The sequence below is a fragment of the Pongo abelii genome, chromosome 9 (assembly GCF_028885655.2).
Source record: "Pongo abelii isolate AG06213 chromosome 9, NHGRI_mPonAbe1-v2.0_pri, whole genome shotgun sequence".
Lineage (NCBI taxonomy): Eukaryota > Metazoa > Chordata > Mammalia > Primates > Hominidae > Pongo > Pongo abelii.
In genome coordinates this window covers 2,287,816-2,314,123 of record NC_071994.2, presented here as the reverse complement: position 1 = coordinate 2,314,123, position 26,308 = coordinate 2,287,816, and the positions used below count along the sequence as shown (strand labels likewise).

General features: G+C 60.5%; 2 protein-coding genes across 2 annotated transcripts; one reads left to right on the top strand and one right to left on the bottom strand.

Moving 5' to 3' along the window:
* Positions 1–2,123: 2,123 nt before the first annotated feature.
* Positions 2,124–18,835, bottom strand: TSPAN32 (tetraspanin 32). Its single transcript, XM_002821379.5, has 10 exons — positions 18,628–18,835; positions 17,885–17,999; positions 16,737–16,834; positions 11,689–11,763; positions 6,635–6,736; positions 5,828–5,914; positions 4,069–4,152; positions 3,715–3,806; positions 2,856–3,037; positions 2,124–2,518 (listed from the first exon to the last, which is right to left on the bottom strand). The coding sequence occupies exons 1-10, from the start codon at positions 18,691–18,693 to the stop codon at positions 2,457–2,459; spliced, it is 963 nt and encodes a 320-aa protein (XP_002821425.3). The 5' UTR covers positions 18,694–18,835; the 3' UTR covers positions 2,124–2,456.
* A 94-nt stretch (positions 18,836–18,929) lies between these two features.
* Positions 18,930–25,051, top strand: C9H11orf21 (chromosome 9 C11orf21 homolog). Its single transcript, XM_024255391.2, has 4 exons — positions 18,930–19,092; positions 20,206–20,299; positions 20,953–21,232; positions 22,747–25,051. The coding sequence occupies exons 1-3, from the start codon at positions 19,040–19,042 to the stop codon at positions 21,202–21,204; spliced, it is 399 nt and encodes a 132-aa protein (XP_024111159.1). The 5' UTR covers positions 18,930–19,039; the 3' UTR covers positions 21,205–21,232; positions 22,747–25,051.
* The last annotated feature ends 1,257 nt before the right edge of the window (positions 25,052–26,308 follow it).

Here is a 26,308-nt window from a genome sequence, read left to right as displayed (position 1 = left end):
ACCACACTCTTCCAGACACCCCTGCACTGCAGCCGATGCCTGATCAAGGTCAGCAGTGTGCCGTCCCGCCCTGCAGAAGGGCACCACATCTCATGGGAGACCGATCAGCCACCTGGCCACGGGCTGACTGGCTTTGGACGCCTTCCTTCATGGAGAGGGTCTGGCTTTTCCCAGGGACGAAGGCAGGACATTTCGTGCGGAGCGGGAACAGGATCATTTAGGAGAACAGCTGGGAGATGCCACCGCAAGACTGCAGTGAAGTCCTACAGGATATGGCCCTGCTCCTTGATGCTCCCCCACTGGTACTACTTCCACTTCATGGGGGGCCACACCCCCCTATGGAGGTTAGAAGGGCCCCAACATTCCTTCTCTCTTGTTAGCTAAGCTACATTAGGGCCTCAGCCTAGGCTGGGCCAACTTGGTGTTCGACCTGGGACTTAGAACCTTCAACAAATTATGCAAACATTCAGGGACATCTCCCAGCTGTGGTCTTAAATGATCCTGTTCCCCTCTCCTTGCTAACTGTCTTGTCTTCGTCCCTGGACCGTGTGACTATGAGATGATGGGAAAGATGACTGCACTTAACCCTTCTTGATCTGGACCCTCTCCCCTCCGCTAGCACTGCTTCCTCCAGCACCGGCGCTTTCCTTCCCAGCCTACCGCCTGCTCCTGCACGTACTGCTGTTTCTAGCCAAGGCATCGCCTTTACAGCCGAAGGACAGGGCAGCGCGGAGACACCGTGGGATTCACTAGGGTTCCATGTACCCTGTCCCTCCACAGGACCTGCCCCTGTGGGATGGTGATCTGGCTTCTCAGGACCACTCAGGATTATTTAGGAGCTCAGCTGGAGGATGCCACCACAAGACATCAGCATATGGCCCTGGTCCCTGGTGAATGGTGCCGTTCCGCTAAACCAGAATCCACAGGCCAGGGGCCTAGGCGTGAGAGTGAGGGCAGCGCTTATGGTTGGAACATTCACAAAAGTTTACCTCTTGGCCCTGTTAGTCCTTATTCTTTTAGTTTGGAGATTTATTTTAATTAATTTATTTTATTTATTAGTATTTATTTATTTTATTTAGTTATTTATATATGTGTATATATGTATACACACACACACACACACACATATATATATTAAATTTTTTTTTTTTTGAGATGGAGTCTTGCTCTGTCACCCAGGCTGGAGTGCAGTGGCGCAATCTTGGCTCACTGCACCCTCCACCTCCTGGGTTCAAGTGATTCTTCTGCCTCAGCCTCCTGAGTAGCTGGGATTACAGGCACCCACCACCATGCCCAGCTAATTTTTTTATACTTTATTTATTTTTATTATTATTTTTTTTGAGATGGAGTTTTGCTCTTGTCGCCCAGGCTGGGGTGCAATGGTGTGATCTCGGCTCACTGCAACCTCTGCCTCCCAAGTTCAAGTGATTCTCCCGCCTCAGCCTGCTCAGTAGCTGGGATTACAGGTGCCCGCCACCATGCCTGGCTAATATTTTCTTTTTGTTGTTGTTGTAGAAACAAGACCTTGCTATGTTGCCCAGGCTGGTCTCAAACTCCTGGCTTCAAGCAGTCTCCTGCCTCGGCCTCCCAAAGTGTTGGGATTACAGGATTGTTGGTGGGAGATGGGGCCACACACCGTCTATGGAAGTTAGAAGGGCCTTGATATTCCTTCTCTTTTGTCAGCTTCATTAGGGCCTTGGCCTAGGCTGGGCCAACTTGGTGTTCCACCCAGGACTTAGAATTTTGAGCAAATTGTGCAAACATTTAGGGACCATTAGAGCTAATTCATCATCAATGTGGTCTGAACGTCCAGTAAGAGTGGGTGTGGTAGGCAGAATATCTAAAATATTTTCCGCTCCCCACTAAGTGTCCTGCCTTAATCCCTGGACCATGTGGCTGTGAGATGATGGGAAAGCTGATAAGATTTCTCTTTCAAGAATTCTGACTCAGGCTACAACACGGATGGATCTTATGGACATAACAGTAAGTGAAATAAACCAGACACAAAAGGACGAATCCCGTGTGACCCCACACATATGAGGTTCCTGGAGCAGCTGAATCCATAGAGATGAAAAGTGGATGGTGGGTGCCAGGGACCGGACAGAGAATGGGAGTCGGTATTTACCAGGGACAGAGGTTCACCTTGAGAAGATGGAAAGTTCTGGAGATAGATGGCGGTGATGGTTGCATAACAACGTGAATGTATTTAATGCCACAAACCATACACTTAAAAATGGTTAAGATGGTAAATTTTATGTGATGTATATTTGACCACGATTTGCTCAATGCACCATCGCTGGTTTGAAGGTGGAGGGGCCACAGGAGCAGGGACAAGGACTATGGGAACATCAGTCCTACAGCCATGAGGAGTTGACTTGTCAACAGCCTGAATGGTCCTGGAGGCACATGCTTCCCCGGAGCTTCCAGATGAGAGTACAGCCCACCAAGGCCTGACGTCAGTCTGAGAGACCCCGCGCAGGGCACCCGCTGAGCCCACCGGGACTTCTCCCCTGGAGAGCTGTGAGACCATAAATGGGCACTCCTTGCAGTCCTTACATCTGTGCTGCTTCTTACGCAGCATAGAAAACCAGTGCAGCTTGTGTCTGGGTGGAGCCCTCCAGGGCGTGGACCACCAGTGTCTTGCAGTCTGGCCTGGGCTGCTGCCTCCAGTGTGGCTTCCTTTGTGCTTGCACCCAGCCCGTTCCCATGGAGGGATTTGGTGAGCTACCCCTTACCCTTGCATCTGTTCCCAATGGAGCCTGGCTCTCTGGCTGGGCCTTCACTCCCTCCCCCCGTCACAGCTCGGACCCTCCCCTCAGGGATCCCATGAGGGCTGACAGCAGGGGCGTCTTCACCTCTGTGGTCAGGCAGGTGGCAGGAGAGGGGCAGAGGCGCAGCATCGCTCTCCTGCAGCCACCGAAGACTACCCGAGCATCCTCTTGGACCAATAGCATCTGCTTCGGAGCGGAGACAATGTGCGGGTCCACCCTGGGAGCGTCTGAAGAGGCTGGGCTCCTGGGGCTGGCGGCCACATGCTCTGAGGAGCAAGGGGATCATGGGGCTGTGGTGGAATGTTCTACAGGGGACCTGTGAGGCTATTGTGGAATGTTCTAGAGGGGATCATGGGGCTGTTGCAGAATGTTCTGGAGGGGATTATGGAGCTGCTGTGGAATGTTCTAGGGGGACTGTGAGGCTGTTGCGGAATGTTCTAGAGGGGACTGTGAGGCTATTGTAGAATGCAGAGGACCCAGGGATGGGGGCTTGGATGGCCAGGAAGAGCAAGTGGGTGGGTTAATGGGCATGGCAGGCAGAGACAGGCCAGGCTCCATGGGGGCAGGAAGAGCTGCCTGGCTGCGGGTGGGACCCTCCCTGCCCCCTAAGCATGAGGAGCTCTGGGGTATTCAAGCACAGAGATCCTGGCCTGGGGCTGTAACCTGGAGGCCCAGAAGCATCCATCTCCAGGTCTTGGCAAGGCCTGGGGGCAAGCAAAGGGGGGGTCCCCATGTGGGCCATGGGGTGCAGTACATTGGGTCTGGAAGCTCTCCAGGTCTCCCACCCCACCCTGGCGCTCAGCCACCCCCAAAGCGTTTCCTCTACAGCACCAGCCTGAGGCTTGGTCCCGGGGCTCCCTCCCAGCAGCTGGCAGAGCAGATGCCTCTCGAGCAGAGCTGGAGGACCCTTTCAGAGGGGGTGGGGGCAGGCAGGGGGCCCTACCGTGGGGCCAGGGTGTATTTGCCCTTGCGGTCCAAGCAGCAGCCAGAGCGGATGGCAAACCACAGGAAGGAGCTGAGGAGCAAGGCGGACACCTGGGAGGGAGACACCCGCGGCTGCCCCCTACTCCTGGGTGGGGGCGCCCATCCCCAGGAAGCATCAGGACTCTGCAGTGTAAGGGGGCGGCCCAGCTGTAGGAGGCAGGCACTGTCACACCAGACCAGCTCCCTGAGGTTGGCAGCCAGTGAGGCCCAAGACCAGAAATCCTGTCCCAGGTCACCCTTCCATCTGAGTCAGGGGCTGGGCACGCTGAGGGGTAGGAGGTGGGAAGGGGCGGTGAGGGAGGCGAGAGGGTACCGTGAGGGCCAGGCCGATGCTGGTCAGGCTGGAGGCGACCTGCTGGTATGTCCTCAGGAAGCTCCGGATGCCCTGAAGGCAGTCCTGCGAGAGGGCAGCAGGAATGGCACCCGCCCTGAGTGGCCCTCCCTGCCTGGACAAGCGGCCTCTGTGGGGCCATGGAGCTGCAGCGCCCACCTAGGCCAATGCCAGGGCAGCAGGGCAGCGGGTGCAGCACATTCCTAGGAAGCCCCCAGGGCTCTAGGGAAAGGCAGCACAAGCAGGTGCAGCCCAATGGGACAGGGGGCCTCTGCGGGCACCCAGGCACTGCCCTAGGCCCAGCCGGTGCCGTCTCCCAGCTGTCCTGAGCGTCCATGTTGGGCCACACGTTGGCTCCCCTGGGCCAGGCCACTTCTAATTCACTCTGGGTTCCCAGCATCCAGCCCAGGGCCGGGCACAGCGCCTTGATGACCAGAGGGTGATGGCTAACAGGGAGGGCAGGAAGCCAGCTGGTGGAGGGGTGTGAGGGGGGTCCCCGCACGGTCCCAGGTTCCTGGTTCCATCCTGGGCTTCCAGTGCCACCCCAGGGCATGGCACCCAGAGGCATCTTTCCAGAAAAGGGAGGTGGCAGGTCTGTCTCTGAACCCTGGAGATGGTGGCAACTGGGGCGGGCTGTGGAGGCCTCCGCAGGGTCTCAGGGCTCACCATCCTGTCCCCCGCAGGCAGGTCTGCTTCCCCCCGGCCCATGCCTGCCCATCTGGGTGGCTCCGTGCCTGCTGCCTGTGCTGACTCTTCGGGCTTCCCAGGAGGCTGTGCAGTCGGGCCCATGGGCCTGCCATCCCAAGGGTGCTCGAGGCAGGCCCTCGCTCCTGCTTTTCAGTCGGGGGACCTGGGGTCTCTCCTTGGATGGCACAGGGGTCCTGACTGTTAGCCCTGCCCCCGATGCCGCTGGTCCCTCCCCACCACCGTCCTCAGCGCCAGCCCTTCTGCCCTCAGAGCCTGGGCTGTGGCTCCACCCCTCACCAGGCCTCCAGCCATTTGCTCTCCTCCCCTCTGTTTCTTGGAGGGTCGCCAGGTGCCTCCCACTGTGAGATAGGGTGGGTTTGTTTCCAGGAGAGTAGGGGAGGGGAGCGGGGAGAGGAGCAGGGAGGGGGCAGGGTGGGCTGGGGGAGGGCTGCCGGGCACCAGGAGAAAGAGGGGAGGGCCCAGTCTCTCTCCCAGGGCCCTGGGGAGGAAAGGCTTCCTGGCCTTGGGCCCCGCTCTGTTGTTGCTGAAGCCCTGGCCACACCCTGGCCTACGCTGACCCTCCAGCCTCGCTTCTCCTCCTCCGAGTGCCCTTCAACTCCTTCTGATGCCCCTCAGGACGCCTGCACCCTTCCCCCTAGACAGAGCCCACCATGCCAGCCCTGCAGCCCTTGGCACAGAGCCCTCATGGGTGCACTCCAAGAGGCTTCTGTGGACTCAGCTGGCCTTGGGAAGTCCCCAGGCTGGAACTGGCTTGAAGGAGTGAATGGCGCGTGGGGCCTGCATCCAGCTGGGCGAAGGGGCCTGTGTTTATGTCTTGAGCCCAGCCTGGCCACCCGATGGGCTTGGTGTACCATGAACCCTAACTAGCCTCCGATCACACCAGAACCTTCCCTGAGCCCTTCAGCGGCAGGTCCCAAGGGTCTGGGGAGGCCAAGGGGTGGGGAGGGAGGATGGCCCTGGGTCTTGGGGTTGGGCCCCAGGGTGTCCAGCCCCCGAGGGTCTTGCCTGGCCAGCATCCAGGTCCCCCCCTCACCTCTCTTGCCGTCTCCTCTCCCTGACACAGGTCAGCCTCTGTGTTCCCCAGACGGCTGAAAGGAGACCTCTTCCCACAGCACAGAAACTACAGGAACAGAAAGGAGGGAGTGGTGATGTGCTCCCGAGACCCCAAGAGGCAGGCAGCACATATGGGGAAAGTGAGGCACCACAAGGCTCCAGGTGGGGTTCCCTGCAGGCCAGGGCTGGGGCTACAGGTATTGCAGCTGCTTCTGCTGGCGTCTCCAGCTATTGCGCAGCCGGGCCCTGGTGAGGGGAGCTCTCTCAAGCCACACCGCCTGCCTGCTGGTGACAGAATACCAGCTGGAGCCAGGCAGCTTCCCCGCCCTGCTCACAGGGCCTGTGCGCTGTGCGTGCTTTTTTTTTTTTTTTTTTTTTTTTTAAGTGGAGACAAGGTCTCCCTATGTTGCTCAGGCTTCTCTTGAACTCCTGGGCTCAAGCAATTCATCTGCCTCAACCTCCTCTCAAAGTGCTGGGATTACAGGCGTGAGCTACTATGTTCGTCCCTGTATTTGCTTTAACGCTCTTGAAATCCTTCAGTGTTTCTGAATATAGGGCCCTGCCCTCTCGTTTTGCACTGGGCCTCGAGAATCTGGTAGGCGGTCCTGTCCTGGGCAGACAGAGGATGGGAGCTTTTTACCCCCAGCCCTGAGGGGCAGCTCTGGCCTGTGTCCTGGAACCCCTTGGTGCCTGGCCAGACTTCTCACTGGCCACCCTGTGCCTCTTCTCTGAACTGCAGTCCAAGCAGAAGCTGACCACCCTGCCACCCAGCCGCCCCCACGCTCACCACGTCCTGGATGGCTGCCAGCTCCTGCCGCCAGACGTGGGATGTGCCTTTCATCGCCTGCTCATATACCAGGTCGTAGGTGTCCAGCATGGCATCCTCCACCTGCACCAAGAGACCACAGGGAGGTCCTGGCCCTGGTGGGAGATCCAGAGACACAGCCCCCTCCCCACAACATCCCAAAGGCTGGTGGGCCCTTAGTGCTGAGTGACGTCCCAGCACCACTCTCCTCGTAGCAGGTGGATCTCCCCAAAGGGGAGCCTGGGTCCCTGGGCAGCCAGTCACAGTGCTTCCCAACATCAACGGTGGGGCCTTCACACAATGGCCATCAGAGTGGCCCTCCTTCCCCCAGAGGGTCCTGCAGGATAAAGCAGAGGCCAAGCTCTGCGTCCGCCTCTGCTGTGGTCTTAAAAGATTGGCCCACGGAAGTTTCCATCACACTACTGTTGACCTGGAAATGGGGGATGGGGCTGGGCCTGGTGGAAAAGGCTTGAGAGACCCTGTGCCAGGACCTCAGCTCCCAAAAAGCTAGGGGATTCTAGGTCTTTCCCAAGAATCACCCGGCTGCCTTCCGGAAGCCCGGGCAGCTGGGCTGTGGGTAAGGCTTTTGACCAGAGAAGCCTTCGGCACCTGGGGTCAGATCTGGGTGGATGAGGCCACTGTGGGGCAGGGGGTGGAGAAAGTGGAAGGTGATGGGGCCTGGCTGGATGTGCTGCCTGCGTTCCACACCCCAACAACACCTGGACCTCATGTCTCCACCCTCCTAAGCAAGATGCTCTCCTCTGCCAAGTTACTCCTTCAAAGACAAACTGGAATCTCGCCTCCTACAGGAAGGCTTCTGTGACTGCTCCAGGAGTCGCTGGTCTCCTGGCACAGGGCGAGGCCCTCTTTGAGGTCCCTGCCCTCTGATGTTTCCTTCCTGCCTCAGAGGCCCTCAGTTCTCCCCCAAATGCCATGCTGACAGTCAAGACACATGGAAGGGGTCCTCAGCAGCTGCCCCAAAGGGCTGGGGGAGGGTGGAAGCCCCAGGCCCGCTCTAGCCACTCACACCTGCCTTCCAGAAAGGAAGGGTGGCTTACAGCGGTCCTCATTGCACTGGGGCCCAGCCCCCGTGGCAGGCCCTGACAGCGGCCAACTTGGTGGGCAGTGGGCAGTGGAGGCTCTTGGTCAGCCCTGCCCAAGCCTGGAGGCCCCAACAGGAGTCAGATGGACTTTCCAGGCCAAACTTGGCTCCTGACCCTAATGCATCCCTCCCATTGATGGCTAATAAAAGTCAGACCACTCTCCGTGAGTCATCCCCGACTCAGCCAGCCTTGTCCTCCCCGCAGTGCCCTGGGGCGGGCAGGCACCAAGCTGGCCACACCACTGTCGGCCTGGGTGGGGGCCTTGTTCAGCCTCAGCGTCTGTGAGTGTGAAATGGGGGTGGAGTCTGGCCTGGCCATTGTGTCCTCGTGGGTGGAGGTCCTGGTGAGGACTGGAGGCCCGGCAGAGTGGGCCTGGGGTTGGCTCGGACCTCCTCTCCTGCTTCCCTCCCAACTCCAGTGACTGTTCCCATTGTCAGGCGCCTGCCATGGCCCAAGGAAGACACAGGTGCCTCTGAGGCTCTGAGCAAGGTGTCATTATTACCACAGCATGGGTGAGAGTGACAACTCCTGCTAGTGGCTAAGGGGTCTGCTCTGCCTGCCCTGCCTGGCTCTGCCAAGCAGCCCTCCCCACGACTGGGGGAGCAGAGCTCAGCGAGGTAGGCCTCCTGCCCCAAAGCCGGTAGCCTGGCCCTGGAGGGCCCTGGAGGCCAGGCCAGCCGCTCTCCACCGGGCCTGGGCTCCTAGGTGGTACTTCACCGTCTGTCTCCATCCCAGGCTCTGGGGGCTCTGAAGGAGCCTGGGGCCTGTGTTTCTCATGACACCTGGGGGCAGGTGCTCCCTGACAGGTACCAACGCACTGAGCTCCGTCTTCCAGTGCCCGGGGGGTGCTTCAGAACAAAGACCTGGAGCAGCAGGGCCAGCAGAGAATTCCCGGCTGCTGGACCCACCTGTCCTACTATATGTTTCTCCAACCCCTGCCCAGACTGAGGCCTGAGGGCCAGGGGTCCCTGCTGGGGCTTTTCCCCATGACCAGATTATCCCTCGTGTCTGCCTGGGTTTGGCGACTCCATCCTGTGTCTGCTGAAAGTGCTCAGGAAGGTACAGACAGGTCCTGAGCAGTGGGTGGGGACCAGGAGCTGCAGGAGGCCTGTGGACCAGCCCCATAGGTCCAGAGCCGGCTCCGGCCTGAGCCCACTCGGCGGCTGGAGGATCCAGGGAGGGAAGTGGCTCCAGGGTGGGGCCAGACTGCGAGGACGAGGCTGCGCCCCACACTGCTGTACTTAATTCAAGCATGAATTATTCCCGATGCAGACTTGTCCGGGGACACGGGGAGGGTTGCGGCAAAGTGGCCTCAAGGAGAACGTAATTAATAGCCCTCAAGCTCCACATTCATCCCTGAAGCCCGGTGCATGCCTCCTGCCCACATGAGCATCCCAGGGAAGTGGCAGCCAGGACTCCCTGGGGCAAGGGTTGGGGAGGGGGAGGGGCACCCCACTCTCAGCACTGGGCCAGAGTCTGTGGCCACAGGGCACCACCAAGGGCATGTGGCTGGTCCCTTCCCTCCTCTGTCCTCTGCCTTCGCATCTGCAGGGCCGCCACATGAATCACCCTGACCCTGTGTTCAGGACACCTCAGCGGCCCTGTGGGGAGGGACAGGGGGAATGGGTGAATGGGCCGGGCTGGGCTCTGGGCCCCCGGCTCTCACCTCCACGTTTCCAGTGCCAACAGCTTGGGGCCTTTGGCCTTTGCCACTGTCTAGGCTGCCAGCAGGACCTTGTTGGACAGGGAGCCCAAGATTGAAGCCCATTCGGCTCTGGTGGGCCCTGAGGGTGGAGGGCAGGAGACGGGATGTGCAGCCGCCCCTCCTGCTCAGGGCCCGGGCTGTGGCACCAAAGCTACTCCATCCACACCCAGGACAGCTTCGAGCGAGTCCCATGTCCTGGAGGACCAGCCTGGGCAACCGGGCACGGCAGGAGGCACGCAGGTGAGGAGGAAGAGTCTTTGCATACACCTGGCCATTCCCACCCATGCAGCCCCTGGATCTTGGTGCTCCCTTCACAGAAAAGGAAACTGAGGCCGAGGAAGGTAAAGTGGCTTGCCCAAGGGCGGCCCAAGGATACTGACTTCATATTCAGAGCTCCTTCGCCCAGGCCACCTCCGTGGCCACCAGGCCTGACACGGATGATGCCGGAAGTCAAGACCCACTGGGAGGGGCAGATGGGGACCAGAGGCCCAGGAGGAAGCCCCAGTCCCCCGCCTGGGGTCAGGCAAGTCCCTGAGAACTGACCCCTGAAGGGCAGCTGGGCGCACGGGCCAGACAAAGACTATGTGTGTGGGGGATGCTGCCTGGGGCTGGGACAGGCCATAGGCAAGCCCAGCTGGGGCATCTATCTTCTTGCACTCCCTTCCCTTCCTGGAGAGCAGGCCCCAGCTGCGTTCTGTCCTGTGGCCCCTGTATGGACCCCTCCCCTCCAGAACTGTGGCTCCACGATCAGAGCCATAAACACACAGAAGTATGGGGCATGGGCTGCAGCTGCCCTAGACGAGCCCGGGCACCCTGGCAGCTGTCTTGACCTCGGCCACACACACTGTGATCCAGACCACCCCTCAGTGGACACGAAACGTGAGGCCGAAACACAGACCTGGCCCAGCTCACCACCCCTCAGTGGACAGGAAACGTGAGGCTGAAACACAGACCTGGCCCAGCTCACCACCCTGGTAAGACTACTGTGCCAATCCTCAAAGCCACAGCCCTCTTCTAGGGGCTCAGCCCCTCTGGGATCCTTCTGGGCCTGAGAAAATGGTGTTTCTCCCACCTAGTTCAGGCGGTTCATCCCAAATGATGCCAGGGGTGGGTGGGAACTTCAGGGCCAAGAGCCTTTGTGGTAAGCCTGGAGCCCCCATCCAGCCCCGGCACTGCCAGGGTAACCTTGAGCTCCCCTCAACCCCAGAGGCCTGAGTCCCCCAATTTGCAAACCACGGTGGGGACCACCACACTCAGGCTGCCAGCACAGCTCAAGAACCTGCACAGCAGGCGCCCTGCAGAGCTCAGCCAGAGGACCTGCCTGCTACCAGCCTCAGTATCTCTCATGGCTAAGCCTGTGTTTGGGGGCCCTGGGCAACCAGGCACTTGAATACACGAGGCCACTAGGACTCTAGCTAGGGCTCCAAGAAATCACCTCTTGTGACCTGCCAGGCTCTCCTGTCCTGCTCCATGACCCTGCCTGTGGCTGTCCCTGGTGCTACCAGGCTGCCCTGGGGGCTCTCACCGGGTCTGGCTCTCAAGGGGAAGGTGGGGCTGGCTCTGCTACCGAGCTCTCATTCTCTGCTGGGCCAGGGAGGCCTCCTTCCTCTCCAAGCTGCTGGCCTTTCCACGGGGACGCCCTTGGCCCCTGACCAGGGTCAGCTAGGCCAGACCCTCCTCCAGGCAGGTCAGCATCCAGGACGGAAGGATGGGTGCCGTTCCGTGGAGGGGGTGGAAGCTGCGACACCCCAGTCCGCGGGTCTCCAGGCCCCTTCCCCACTGGCACTGTCTGCCCTACCAGGCCTCCATCAGGAGCACTGGCCCTCAGGTCTCATTTTCTGGAACACTCTGCTCCTTCTAGTCAACCCCTAAGGCCAAGCCAGCGGCTTTCCTTCTTCTTCCTCCTCATTCCCTCCCCCAAACCCGAGGGGCATCAGCTCAGGAGGGGGTGGGCTGAGGGGCTTCAAGAAAACGAGGCCGGGGCGAAGGCATGGGTACAGCATAGGTCCCTCCCCACCAGGGAGCTGCTGGCCCTCACCCACCTCCAGTGCTTGGCCTCCCTGCAGCCTCAGGCAGAGGGAACCCAGGCTGCGGTCTCCCCTACCCCACCCAGTCAGCACAAGCCTGGAAGCTGGGGCTGCTCCTCCCAGGACTGCTCCCCAGTCCCCAGGCGCCCACTGGCTTACTGGGGGACCCTCCACTGCACGGTAGGGGCAGCTGGTGCTCACCTGGGTGGGGCTGTGGAGTCTCCAGAACACCACCTGCACCTGTGCGCAGAACGCCAGGGAGAAGCACAGGAAGCCCTGGGGGCAGAGCGGGGCTGGTCACTGTTGGGGGCTGCTCACTGCGGGGGGCTGGTCACTGCAGGGGGGGGCAGTCACTGTGGGAGTCCGGTCACTATGAGGGGCTGGTCACTGTTGGGGGCTGCTCACTGCAGGGGGCTGGTCACTGTTGGGGGCTGCTCACTGCGGGGGGCTGCTCACTGCGGGGGGCTGGTCACTGTTGGGGGCTGCTCACTGCGGGGGACTGGTCACTGTTGGGGGCTGCTCACTGCGGGGGGCTGGTCACTGTTGGGGGCTGCTCACTGCGGGGGGCTGGTCACTGTTGGGGGCTGCTCACTGCGGGAGACTGGTCACTGTTGGGGGCTGCTCACTGTGGGGGGCTGCTCACTGCGGGGGGCTGGTCACTGTTGGGGGCTGCTCACTGCGGGGGACTGGTCACTGTTGGGGGCTGCTCACTGCGGGGGACTGGTCACTGTTGGGGGCTGCTCACTGCGGGGGACTGGTCACTATGGGGGGCTGGTCACTGTGGGGAGCTGGCCACTGTTGGGGGCTGCTCACTGCGGGAGGCTGGTCACTGTGGGGGGGGTGGTCACTGTGGGGGGCTGGTCACTGTTGGGGGCTGGTCACTGTGGGGGGCTGGTCACTGCGGGGGGGGCCGGTCACTGAGGGGGGACCAGTCACTGCGGGGGTGTCAGTCACTGTGGGGAGCTGGTCACTGCTGGGGGCTGGTCACTGCGGGGGGCTGGTCACTGCGGGGGGCCGGTCACTGTTGGGGGCTGGTCACTGCGGGGGGCTGGTCACTGCAGGGGGGCCGGTAACTGAGGGGGGACCAGTCACTGCGGGGGTGTCAGTCACTGCGGGGGGCCGGTCACTGTTGGGGGCTGGTCACTGCTGCGGGGGGACCAGTCACTGCAGGGTCTGGTGGGGCCTGGCAGGCCTGGGCAGGGCAGTGCCCTCAGGCTGTGTCCCCAGCGGGATGCTTGGTTGAGGTGTGGGTCTGAGCCCCGCTCCCCACTGCCTGAGAGGGAGACTTGGCCTGGGGAGAGTGTGGGCGCTGGGTGCGTGGGTTCCATAGCACCTTCCCATCCCTTTCCCCGGTGCTTTTTGGGAATTTGTCCCTTGTTCTCCCATTTTGGCCCCCAGGGGACTGTTGATGGCAACACTGCACCCCTGCCCAGGAGGGGCAGGGCGCCCCTGAGAAGATGGAGACCTCTGCCCACTGGGGCTGCTTCCTGAGGGGCATGGACCTGGACAGGGCTGGGCAGAGTCTCCCCTGAGCCTGAGCCTCTCCAGGGCCGGTGCTGTAGGCTCTTCTGTTTTGCCTTCTTTTCTGAAACAAGCCACCAGTTAGCCCAGTGCTGGTGAGGCTTGGGACAGGTGTGGCGCCTGCTCAGGATGCTATGGCCTTTCTCTTTGCAGTTGAGCCCACCTCCCTCACCTCCCTTTTTCTCCATACTCTGCCTGGGTCCCCATGGCCCGGCCAACCACTGTCCCCTCTCTCACTGATGCGCATGCCCCTAGTCGTGGAGTGGGGCATTCTCTAGTGGAAACGTCTGCTCACCAGCCCCCGGCACTTGCCCCGTTGTTCTCTCGGTCAGGGCTTCCAGGCTTTTGAGAGCCCCCTTGCGAAAGCTGAGGAACATGAGAGACCCCTCCTCTGAGAGCAGACAGATGCCCCCGATACAGTTTTATGGATGGTGGCAGAGGTCACCCAGGCTAAGAACCCTGGGGATGTCCTCCCACTCAGGGTCTGGGCGGCCACCTTTGCCTTCGTGCTGGTGCCCTGAGGACCTGGAGTACCTGATGGTGAGTCTAGCCACTGACCAGGCAGCTCCCCCAGGAGTCCTGAGGCCCTGGAGAAACGCCAGGCCCCGCAGGCAGCACTGTGCCCGCCTGGGTGGTCCACAGGCTGAAGCAGGTTGGGTCTGGGCCCTTCAAACCCTAGGGCCCCATTCAGAGTGAGGCCAGGAGCATGGGTGCCCGCGGAATAGACAGAGACCCACACATGCTGGCAGGTGGGCAGCGACAACGCTGGCATGCCAGGGGATGCTGGGCAAAAGGGGCGTGGAAAGAGCTGGGGAGCCCTGCTGGCCCCCAAGCACAGGCACAAGCATGGGGCCTCCAGCCCTGCAGGGACAGGGCGCTGGCGGCTCCCCATGGCCCTCCTGCCTGCCCTGGAGGCTGCAAGGCCTGATGGGGGATGGCCTGGGAGCTGCCTCCTCCTCCTCTCTTCCCTCTCCTCCTCCTTCCTCCTCTTCCTCCTCCTCCCTCCACCCTCCCCCTCTGTCTTCTCCTCACCTTCTTTCCTCTTTTCTCTTTCCTCCTCCTTCCCCCTCCTCCTTCTCCTCCTTCCCCCTCCTCCATCTCCTCCTCCCTTGTCCTCCCTCCTTCTCCCTCCTCTTCCCTTCTCCCCCTCCCTCCTTCTCCTCCCCCCTCCCCCTCCCTCTCCCTCCCCCCTCCCTCTCTCTTCTCCTCCCTTTTCCCTCCTTTTCCTCCTCTTCCCTCTCCCTCTTTCTCCCTCCTTCTCCTCTTCCCTCCTCCTTCTTCGTCCTCCTCCTCCTCGCTGGCTGAGGGCCACCATCCCCATCTGGAAGCTATCACTCAATGCTGCCTCCCAGGCTTGAGGCCCTGAGCCAGCTCAGGAGACCAGCATTTTCCAGAAACCATTTCATTCCTCAGGAGAAAGAGCATCCACGGCCTCTCTCTCTCTTTCTCTCTTTCTGTCTCTCTCTCCCCCCACCACCAACCTCCCGCGCAGAGAGGATCTTGGGCGGTGGATGGGCCCACCCAGACCTCCCCAGGGCCTTCACCATCAGAGGCTGCTGGGTGGTCAGGTCTGCCCTGGCCATTTTCTTTCTCCTCATTCTAAATGGAAATAAATAAATAGATACATAAGCGAATTGAGTGTGCTTCCTTGGGCAGCGCTGCCAGCTCTGCTCTCTCAGCCCAGCAAGCTCTTTCATTTCCTGTGCGAGAGGCCAGCTAGGGGAGAGGCCGGAGGGGTGGGGGCAGGCAGGAAGGGGCTTTGTGGGGAGCATCCAGGCGCCCAGCCCATTGGAAAAAATCTTTCCACTCCCTGCTCCCCTTCCCTAGCCCCTTCACTTGTGCTCATGCGTGCAGACACACACACAGATGTGCCAGATGCAACACGCAGACACCACACCCGTATGGCAACAGGGGCAGGTGAAGACCAGTAACAGATACTTGCACACACGCGCGCACACACACACACACAGAGGCACCTGCACATGCACACACACACTCATGCACATGCACACACACGTATATTTGCACACGCATACACATAGGTTCACCTTCATGCACACACATGCATGCAGCTCAACGGGGCAGGTCTCTTGACAGGGGTCTCCCAGCTCCCTGCTGTGGCCATGCTGAGCTCACCATCCAGGCCGGGTCTAAGTGCACTGGGGCTTGCGGGGTGTGCTAGAGCCCACCCAGCTGGGACTGGAGTGTCCTCAGGACCCCAGCCCAGTGCAGGCATCCAGCTGGGGGCCTCCCAGGCTGCTCTACAGGCCTGACCCACATGTCAAGTCACCCTGGCCTTGTGGCTGGCTGGGGACACAGAACCCGAGCCCAGGTGCTCCCTGACTGCCTTGGCCACAGATCAGGGTGCTAGACTGGTTTGTGCATGGGGGCAAGGTGGGGTGGGAAAGGCTGGTGACTGGGACAGGAGCCCCGTGGCCCAGCGGCTGGCTTCTGCATATGTGGCCTCAAGCCCAGCACCATGGCACCCCCTGGTGGACGGTGCTGCAGCCCCAGCGCTGTTTCTTTCTGGGCCTCCAGCTCCGACCTGGACCCCTTGGCCTGGCCCTGTTGCCAGCCTTTTCTTCCATCCAGGTGTCCCTTTGCAGGCCACACACCCTCTGGGGGGGGCAGACTACCTGCCTTGTCATCTCCCCACTGGGGCCTCCCACCTGGCCCTGAAGCCAGATAGCGCAGGCTGGGGTTGTCCCTGCCCACGCTCCTGTGCCCTGGAGCGGGAATCCTGGCTAGTGCTGGAGCTGCTGGGTCCTCCTCTGCCCCCCGTGGGCCCACCCAGGGCTGGCTGGCCCGGCAGCAGCTCCAGGAGGTGACTCTATTCCTATTCTTGGAGACATTTATAAACCAGGGTCATTAAACAAGCGTTTGCTGAACTTGAAGGCTGAGCTGAAAACCCTGCCAGCCCTGGGGACCCAGGAGGCTCTGCCCTCAGGGACCCCAAGAGTAGTCCAGCTTCACAGGCTAAACAGGGAAGCAAAGCCCCCAGCACAAGCTCCTCATGGCTGGAAAGCGGAGACGGGAGGCTAGAGGGACAGGTGGGAGCCCAGGGCGCCAGGGAGGAGCTGCCCCAGCTGGGGTGAGAGAGGAGGGCTGTGGGCCTAGCAGGGGCAGGACAGGCGTGGGGAGGCTGCCACCAGGTGGGGTCTGCAATGACCATTGAGGGCTGGCAGGGGCCAAGACAGAAGCCCACAGAGAACAGTAGGAATGGGGGGCAACAAGGGGCTACTGCTATGGGGTAGGGTGGAGGGGCCTATGGGACCTCGGGGCTGGGGAGACACCTCCAGCAGCTGGGAAGGAGAGTGTGCAGCTCAGGAGAACCCAGGCTGGAGAGCTCAAGGGGCGTTTCCTGTGCCTGGCCCGGCCTCCTCCGAACAGGAAATGGGATGCTCCCTGTGCCCTCCCAGAGCTTGCTGGGCAATAGAACCAGACCCTCCCAGGGACTTTGGAAACAGCTCCCAGGGTCAGGAGGGCCGTCTCTCTCTTTCAGAGCTCCTGTAGGAACCCTTGCTGGGCGTGTAGATGACAGGGTGAGGTAGGGCCTGGTGGAGGGGCCTTGGCTACCCAGGTGGGGGGTCTCGGCTGGCCAGCATCCCTGGGGCCTCTGTTTCTGCCTGGTCACTCAGGTGTGGGGGTGGCGCACAGCCCTGCCAGCTCTTCAGTCCTTTCTGATTCTTTTCTGGGGGCCTGGGCATCTGGGAACACAATGAACTCACCCCCGCCATGAGGCCCTGGGCCTCCCTCACGGTGGCTGCAGCGCTCAGCACAGCTCCCAGAGTCAGGAGGCCCACCAGGCTCAACCCCGCAGAGAAGGCTGGTTGGGAGGAGAGAGGAGGAGGGTTAGGGGTGCCCAGGACAGGTCCTGAGTGCACACAGCCTGGGTGTGAAATCTAACTTGGGAGTCAGGGGCCATGAGGGACTCCTGGGAGGCTCTGAATGGGCCTGTCTCTCCATCAGACGGCTCTGAGGGAAGGAGGAGGGACGTGGGACTCGTTCAGCCTGGGGGACTGCCCCTCCTTCCCTCTTTTCCTCCCTGCCCTCCCTGCCTGTGGGGCTATCTTGGAAGCCACATGCTCCCTGCCATGCCCTAGTGACAACTGGCCGGACTGGAGCTGTAATCTTATCAGTCCGGACCTGGACCTGGGCCCCAGGCGTCCTCCTCCAGGGAGGCCGTGGTCCTAGGACTTGGGGAAAAGCATTGGGTTCTAAGGCAGCAGCCCTGACCTCCTGGGCCTCAGTTTCCCCACATCTGCCCACCGGGCTGCAGCCTTCCTGGGCCCCTTGAGCTCCTGCCTGAGAGTCCCCTGCAGGTCTGGCTCCGGCATCCCCTCATTAAAGGGGACTTCCTCAGCCTTACCCCTGAGTGGCCCCAGCAGGCTCTGGCCCTTGCTCCCGCTCTCTGAATGTTGGATAAGCCGCTGCTGAGTCTCTGCAGGGAGGTGTCTGGCTAGAGCAGCCACCACCCCCTCCCCACCCACGTCCCAGGTCCTGAGTGGAACATCAGCCACGTGGAGCCCTCATGGACCTGCTGTGCCCGGCCCCAGGCCAGTCCCAGGTGGCACCTGCCTGGTACTGAGCCCTGATTGCACAGAGCCAGGTCCTGACCCTTCCCAACATATACCCACACTATGCCCATGCTCCTGTGGGGCACGAAAACCAGGCAGGAACACCGGCTGTCACCCAGACCCGAGGCCCTGCCCAGGGGAACTAGGACTCCAGGGCAGCCCCTCCCTGCCCCTGACCACCTCTGGCTCCTGCCCAGGGCCTGGCACCATTCTGGCTGTGAGGCGTCCAGCTGGGCTCCTACTAACCACCCTTGCACCCGAGGCCCCTCCCGATGCAGCCAGGCCTGGACCTCACTTACCCCATTGGTGCATAGCCTGGGATGGGTTCTTCTCCAGGGACGCTTGGCGGATGACAGCAAAGTGGGCCCCGAAGTAGGTAAGAGTCACTATGGTGGCCTCAGAGAGGCCCAGCAGCTGTGGATAGGGCAGACTCAGAGTGTGGGGCATGGGACTGCTGCAGGAGCGGGGAGCTCGGCCCCAGGGGGCAGGGCTGGGGCTCTCTCCAGCTTCCTGGTCCCGTGAGAGACAGGCTCAGCTGCAGGGATTCCGGGTGTTTCTGTGGAGTGGTCTCAGGAGGCCTTCACTGCAGACGCCCCAGTACACTCACAGGCACCCACACATGGTAGATGCATACACACACAGCCCAGCTTCCCCAGACACCCAGGACCTCTGATCATTCTGTCTACGGAGTGGGAGTGAGCCCCACCCCTGTGCCAGCACCCTCCGGGGCAGGAAGGGGAGAAGATCCCTGGAGCCCGGCAGCCAGAGCCCCTCCACCCCAGCTCGCCCCAGGCCTCGGCCCCACTCAGGCCTCCTCCAGGCTCTGTGCTGCCCCTTAGGAGGAGAGACGGGGTTGCTCATGGTGGTCACTGCCTGCGGCTGTCTGCCACCAGGAGCCCCAGACACGTCTGCAAGCGCAGGACAAGGTCAGTAGGGCTGGTGTGTGTGTCAGGGGAGCGGTAATCCCTGTGCTGAGGCTCTGCCACCCCTCACCCCTGCTCACCCCCACCCACCACCCACTCCTGCCCGACCTGCCTGTTACCAAGATAAAGAAGCAGGTGACCAGCATCTGGCATTTGGCAACCCTGACTCGACTCCAAGGCCCCATGACGGTTCCTCTCCTCTCCTCTCCTCCCCTCCCCTCCCTTCCCCTCCCTGTGGTTTCCAGCTGGGCAGGGGCCTCAGACCGCAGCTCCCTGCCCAGGAGGTAGGCTGCATCCGCCCCTCGGTCTGTCTGTCAACATCGCCCTAGCACCGAGCTGCTGGGTGCCCCAGAAGAAGGGCAGGCAGGAAGGGGAGGGGCAGTGAGGTTGGCTCTCCCCACCACCTCACCCTGGTGCCCCCAGCCCAGCCCAAGACACCAGGGCATTTGCTGACATCTGAGACCCTTCCTAGGAAGACACGGCCTCGTTCTTGGTGTGGCCACTGAGGACGGTGCTGAGAGGGGGAAAGTCATGGGCTGGGCCGGGTATGGGATGCGGAGGAGACGGCGCCCAGGGAGGAGGAGGTGAGCTCCCCATCCTGGGAGTAAGCAAGTGTGGACTGGGCCTTGGGGGCGTAATCCTTGGAGGAATTTGGATGGGGTCTCCTTGGAACATCATTATTGAGGTGTTCTTAGGAAACACCCTTTGAAATGTCCTGTGACAGCTTAAGTTTTGAGAAGGTCATTGGTTTTAATGCCTTCGTGGGCGGCGCTCGTGGGTATTTTGTTGCAGAGCCTTCTTGAGGCTAGGGCCTCACTCACACTCACGTGGGGCCTCCAGGGGGAGGCTTTGTAAACCTCGAATTTGCAATTACACCGAGCCGTGTAATTACATGTGGGTGGGGGCAGCGCTGCGGCCCCAGTACAGGCAGGGTTTCCGTGGGCCTCTGGGGCAGGGTGGGCCGGAAGAGGGTGAAAATGCTCCAGGTGAATCCACCATTCAGGGACCACTCTGGGCCCTCCCAGGAGCGCTAACAGGCGGCTCTGCTCGCCCCTCGGTGCTGGAATTGCTCCTCCTACATTTGGTCAGGACCTCAGCGAGGGGGAGGGGGCCCCAAGACCTGCAGGCATGGCAACCCCAGCGTGGCTGTGGGAAGAGGGCCCAGCTGCCGCCCGCTCAGGAACGCTGCTGGAGGAACTGCTCAGGCCACCTCCTCCCTCCCTCTGCGGAGAAGCAGGGACAACCAGGACCCCCATCCAGCCCAGCACCCCCAGGCAGCACCCTCTGCAGCTCTGGCCCCCAGGAATTCCCACCCTGAGTCTGTGGGGGCTTGTGGAGACATCAGATGCCTGGCACCCACAATGTCACTTCAGCTGGAGGCCTAGGTGTGGCTCAGGCTGGGGCACAGGTATGAATCTAGGGGTGGCAACAAGAGTGAAGGTACCAGGTCTAGGGGTGGGAGGCCCCCAGGCTGTGCAAGTAGCCAGCCCGTCCTCTCCAGGGAAGATGAGCCGCTCTTGGCTATGTCTAGCTCACCCCTAGAATTGTCGTTCTCCAGCCTTGACCTCCCTGGAGCTGGTGAGGCGGGCCTGGAGCACCACCCGCTTCTGGGGCGCCTCTTCATCAGGTCTGAAGAATTTCGGAGCAGGGTGGGCCTGGGTTCTTGACCTGTCCTGATGGGCACCTTCTCACACCAGCACTGTGCCCAGGTGGCCTCACTTGTCATCTCGAAGTGGTGTCAAACCCCCTGACAGGTGGACGGGAACCGCCGGCTGGCCCTCCAGAGACCAGGTCTGACCACAGCCCCCCTCACTGTGCCCCACCAGCGGGGGCAGGCAGCCAGTGGAACCCCCACGCCCTTTGCTGAGCCACACCCTCCCACCCCAACATCCTCTCTGCAAGAGGAAGTGACTTGTCGAGGGGAAGCCACTGTGCAGGCTGCTGCTGACCCCACACACCCCTGTCCACCCCGCACACGCCTGCCCACCCCGCACACCCCTGCCAACCCCGCACACCCCTGCCCACCTGCTCTAGAGGTGGTGCTGGCCGCTGGGAGCCTGGAAGGCCACTAGAGCAGCGGGTTCAGCCCCAAGGAGCTGGCAGAGGAGGACAGCTGCCCCCACCCCTACCCCACCAGGGAGCCTGTCCTAAGGGCTGGGCCCCACTGCAAGCCGGCCTAGGGGCCCCTGGCTTTATTTCCAGGGAAGAGATCGGGCGTGGATGCATGTGCAGGTGTGGACGTGTGTGCAGGCCTGGACGCGTGTGCAGGCATGGACGCGTGTGCAGGCGTGGACGCGTGTGCAGGCGTGGACGCGTGTGCAGACGTGGATGTGTGTGCATGCATATGTGTTTACCCGCCAGGCACTTCCTTTTTCCTCTCTCCTTCCTGTGAATTCCTGGGTCCCAGGTGCGCCCGCTCGCTCTACAATGTCCTTACCCACCAGGAGGCCCCTGGCTCAACAATGCCACCTGCAGCTGCCCAGCCCTCCGCCCATGGTGCCCTTGTTCCACCTGCCGCCGCTTATGAACCTGTGGATCACCCAGCTCTGCACTGGCTTGCCTGCTGCTGCTGTCTCAGTTTACCTGGGCAGTTGCCCCTGGCTATCCGGCTGGGGTGGGACTTGGGCTTAGAAGCAGGCCCCTCCTCTGGGAAGCTGTGTCCTCGGGCCAGGAGGTGGCAGCCTCTACCTTCCTGAGGCAGGGACCCTTTTTTGTCCATCAAGGGTGAGCAGCCGGGCTCTGGGGCCTGGAGCCTGGGGGCCCCTGAGCTGTCTGTGAGCGCAGCCCCTCCCACCGGGGAGGCACTCAAGAGCTTCCCACCTGCATCACAGGGAGTGGGCCTGGAGCTTGAAGAGACCTGTGGGGGCCATGCGGGCACCTGAATCTGGCTCCTCTCTGTCCTTTGCCCTGATTCTGAAATCCACATCCCAGGAGCTGCCTTTGCAGCCTCTCCTGAGCCCAGGGAGGAGGAGGGCAGCTCCCCTTCCGGATTACCCTAGGCCTGGGTCAGCTGGGTGGGCCCCAGGAGACCTCTGAACCCCCACTGCCTGGGCAGCCCCCTTCCCCTGGAGGCACCCTGGCCTGTCCCTTGAGAGCCAAGACCATACTCAAACTGGGTTCTGGGCTCTGGGCACTGCTCTGCTTCCAACCAAGGGAGGTTCAGGGGCATGGCTGCCCGGGCCTTCCCTCTCAGTGCCGTGGGCTGCTGCCTCCGCTGGCCAACTCCAGTGGGCATTGAGGGGTACCCTGCTTCCCACCCCCCAGGAGCCTAGGCTCTGCCCTCAGTGACAGCAGAGGGAACCCAGGGATGGCTGCCCCTTCATAGACACAGCTGTCTCCCACGGGAGTCTAAAGGGACCCCACACCTGTGTCACAGATGCCAGGGACAGACTGTAGGGGAGGCGTCTCTATCCACATCCACACTGTGCCATCCACTAGTATGTAGGGCCGGGCACCACCAAGCCTGCTGTCCTGCCTGGGCCACTCCAGCCTGGGCTGAGACTCAGCACCCCGTGGGGGTGGAGGAGTGGGGTAGAGGCAGGAGATATCTGGGGTAAGAGCCAGATGCCTTCAGAGTGACCCCCCCGGGCCTGGGCAGGACTGGGGGCAGGGGAAGATCCCACTGGCAGAAAAATGCACATCGGACCCTCCCCCTAATGGTCCACACACTCCCTGTGCAGACAAGGCAGCCTGCAGGGCAGAAGCTTCCTGCCCCATTCCTGGTGGTCAGCGTGCTTTCTTTAGCCCTTGATGAAGAGACTGTTTCATGACAAACTGCAGCAGTGAGCTCCTGACACCTTTAAAGCTGCAGTGTTGCCTCTCTCAGGAACCTAGAAGTGAACGCCCATCCCCATTCAGACCAGACCCAGATGCTCAAGGGTCAGGGCCCAGGCCCATTGCCAGGCTGCCCTCTCTCTGGGACAGGTGTAGGGACCCTTGGGAGGGGTGCAAGGCTGCAGAGGATCTTTAAGCAGCATAAGAAATATGGTGAGAGAAGGCTTTAGGAGGTGGATTCAGTGTCAGCGTTCACTATGGACAGAATTGTGTTCCTGCAAAATTCATAGGTTGAAGCCCTGTCCCCCAATGAGATAGTGTTAGGAAGTGGATCTCTGGGAGGTAATTAGGGACAGATGAGGACATGAAGGTCCCTGGTCCCATAGGATTAGTGCCCTTATACCAAGAGACATTTAGGAGCTCCCTCTTCTCTCTCTCTCTCTCTCCCCTTACATGCACTGAAGGACAGCTGCATGAAGACACACAGAGAGAAGGCAGCCATCCGTAAGCCAGGAAGAGAGCTCTCACTAAGACTGGAATCAGCAGCACCTTGATATCGGACTTCCAGCCTCCAGAACTGCAAGAAATAAGCACCTGCTGTTTACATGCCCAGCCTGCGGTGCTTCCTTATGGCAGATTGGAGCTAACTGAGAGAGCTCCCAGCACTCATTTATTCATTCATTCATTCACTCACCTCATGTCTACTGAACAGCTCTGGGCTGGCTCTGGGAAGCAGTGAGTCACACACACTGCCCCCAGCAATGTGTGAAATATGTTTAGAGACAGTGGGCTACAGCGGAAAGGGTAGATGCCCTGAGAACCCCAGCAGTGCTGGTCAGAAGCACAGGCCTTGTTGGGCTGAGGCTGGCATGGGGTGAACCTGGGGAGCCTCGGGGGCAGAGGTGATAGATATGGGGTGTTTCAAGGCAGTGAGACAAAGAAGGGAGATGGGTGGTGCACCCCAATGCCGGGCTTCACCAGCCTCCCAACACATGAGTGTTCACCCGCCTGGATGAGACACCTCTGTGGACTTGGGAGTGAAGGCGGTGAATTTGGGCAATGCTGGAGGCCGTGCAGGTGGGAGGTGGGACAGGGGCAAGAGGCCAGGGCCCAGGCAGGAGCTGACAGCCCGCCAGTGGTGCTCCCCTGAGAAGCAACCTCAGTGGGTGGCTTGGGGTCTGCTGGGCTGTCCCCACACTGACACCCTGGCTGCAGGGCCCCCTGTGTCCCCAGTGATGGGTCTCGGGAGCTGTGTGGCCTACTCAGGGCCATCCCTGCAGCCCATGCTCTCTGGGTGACCAGTTGCCAGCAGTGTCCCCCCTGCCTTGGGTGGAGGCTGAGGACCCCAGAGTGGGAGGGAAGGTGCGGTGGGGGCTCAGCCAATGCTGCCCAGCCTGAGGGTCCCTCACATGTGGGCTGCACCCCTGCGTCAGCCGGAGTGATCTCTGCTTAGGGTGGTTTGAGGTGAGTTCTGATATCTCAAACACCGGCATCAGGGTCAGGGCAGACAAAAGAAGAGTGAGCTGGTCAGGGGTGTCCCAGTTGGGAGCTCGCTCACAGGCTTTAAGGAGGGCAGGGCACAGCCCAGCGGGGGTGGCCACAAGTCCCCGGGCCTGTGGCTGAGATGGCAACTGGCACCGGCAGTGATTGGAACAGGCCAGCCCACGGAGCCCTGTGGCCTTGGCCGGTGGCTCACGGTGCCACGGGAGCTGGAGCAATGGGTGGCCTCCCTTGCCTGGTGCCTGAGTAAAGGAGGACTGGGTGCCCCTGAGGAAGGACCTTGCCATACTCCTACAAATTTACATTATTCTTCTTTCCTCCAGTCTCCCCATCAGGGACCTGCAGCCGTTTGCTGGGGTGGCTAGTCTGGAAAGGGGGATCATCAGACTCAAGGGGATTACTGGACACTGACTCTAACCTGACACCCACTCCTGGGGACACAAACACCCGTCGGATCTAATAGTCAGAGCAGGGGCATGTGGAGGTCAGGGTGCTCATGGAGTTCTAGCTCAGGTCCAACTCTCGGTGGGTGCAGAGGTCACTTCCCTAGCCTCAGACGGGTGAGTAAACAGACGTATGTGGCAACCAGCAGAGTCCCCACATTTGTTCCCTGACCTGAGGGTGGGGGCTACTATGGTGGGAAATGCCAAGTGGAAGCCATTGGGGTTAACTCTGCCTAGGAAAATTGTCAGATTGTCAGTCAAAAGCAACCTGCAGCCCTGGAGGGACCGCAAAGGTCAGTGCCGCCATCGAGGACTTGGAAGATGCAGGGCGGTGACCACCACTGCAGCCTCGTTCCACTCATCTAATTGGCTTGTGTGGAAGACGGGGGGGTCCTGGAGAAAGAAGGACAGTGAATTCCGGTAAACTTAACCAGGACTCCAATTGCAACTGCTGTTCCAGATATGACTACTGATCACCGGGGCAAATCAAAGCATCCCCGGACACCTGGTCTACAACCATTGATCTGGTGAAAGCTTTAATTTTTAATATAGATTTTATTTTTTAGAGCAGTTTCATGTTTACAGAGAAATTGAGCATATTTGAGAGTCCTCATATAGCATCTCTCCCCACAAACAGTTTCCTTTATTCATATCTTGAATTAGCCTGATACATCTTTGCAGTTGACGAAACAATATTGACCTAGTCATTGATCAGGTTACATGAGGGTTCACTCTTCCTGTTGTACATGCTGTGAGTTTGGGCAAATGTGTAATGGCATGTCTCCACTGTGACAGTGTCACACAGAATTATTTTACTGCCCTAAAATCTGTCTGTGCTCCATTTATTCTTCCCTCCCTCCCCACTGACTCCTGGAAACCACTGATCTTTTCATTGTCTGCATAGTTTTGCCTTTTCCAAAATGTTTTGCAACACGGGTCTGTGACCCATGAGTAGGCAGGAAAACATGGCTAGGAAAACCCACGTAGGAATGACCTAAAATGCTGTCTGCTTTCAGGGAGTCCCAGAACAAGAGAAGGCTCTGCAGCAAGTGCATGTCGCCATGAAAGCTGCTGAGCCACTTGAGCCATGGGACCAACAGATCCCATGGCATTTGAGGTGTCTGTGGCAGATAAGGATGCTGTGTGGGGGCCACGATAGGCTCCTGTAGGTGAATCACAGCCCAGGGCCCTTAGGATTTTGGAGTCAAGCTCTGCCATCCCTCTGGATAACTCTGTGGATTGCGTCCAGGCCTCCATAGAGACTGAACAGGCCACTAAGTCGCCACGTGATCTGAACTGTACACATGAGTGGGATGTTGCTGGACCCAGCGAGTCATAGAGTTGGGCATGCACAGCTGTGTTCTGTCTTCAAGTGGAAGCAGCATATACAACCCGGGGCTCAGGCAGGCCCTGAAGGCACAAGCAAGTTACATGAAAAAGTGGTGCCAACACCCGTGGTCCATACTCTGGGCAGGGCCCCTGGGTGTTTTCATTTTTCCTGGAAGGAGAGGTCGGAGCTACAGTTCCACCCACTCATGGTCAGGTGCTCCTGGCTTGGCCAGATGGATGGTCAGGGACTTGAAAGGAACACGTTTGGGAAAACAGTAGCAGGAGGTGTGGGGAAGTGTTGTGTGGTGAGAGCTCTCTGAAAGGGCAGAGTGTGAAGATCCTTGCAGCTCACGTGACATTTGCCAAAGAGCAACTGCCTCAGCCTAGAAGCGTAGTGACCAGGTAGACAAGATGGCCCTTTCTTTGGCCATCAGTCAGGCTCCTTCCCCAGCCACCCTGTCATTGCCAGCAGGCTGGTGAAGACAGGGACTGTGGTAGCAGGGATGGAGGTCACGCATGGGATCGGCACAGGGGCTCCACTCACCAAGGCCCATCCACTAAGTGCCCACCTGCCCCAGTGTTGCAGGGGATCTGCCAGCCTCCAGGTGGAGTGGATGATATGAGACAGCTGCCGGCATGGAACTGGCACCGCTGCGCTTTCACCAGGATAGAGGTTTGCTCTGCAGGTGGACTGGCCCTCCTTGCCCACGGTGCTTTTGTGGAAACCACCTGTGGACTCTGGAGCGCCTCATTC

Excerpts from the sequence above, each read along its gene's own strand:
- TSPAN32 (XM_002821379.5), bottom strand. The coding sequence starts at position 18,693 with ATGGGGCCTTGGAGTCGAGTCAGGGTTGCCAAATGCCAGATGCTGGTC. Across the intron at positions 6,737-11,688 it reads GACTCCACAGCCCCACCCAG|GTGGAGGATGCCATGCTGGA; the intron begins GTGAGCACCAGC and ends CTCTTGGTGCAG. Across the intron at positions 3,807-4,068 it reads GCATCGGCCTGGCCCTCACG|GTGTCCGCCTTGCTCCTCAG; the intron begins GTACCCTCTCGC and ends TCTCCCTCCCAG.
- C9H11orf21 (XM_024255391.2), top strand. The coding sequence starts at position 19,040 with ATGGGCTGGGCCGGGTATGGGATGCGGAGGAGACGGCGCCCAGGGAGG. Across the intron at positions 19,093-20,205 it reads CGGCGCCCAGGGAGGAGGAG|CACTGTGCCCAGGTGGCCTC; the intron begins GTGAGCTCCCCA and ends TTCTCACACCAG. Across the intron at positions 20,300-20,952 it reads GCTGGCCCTCCAGAGACCAG|GAGGCCCCTGGCTCAACAAT; the intron begins GTCTGACCACAG and ends CTTACCCACCAG.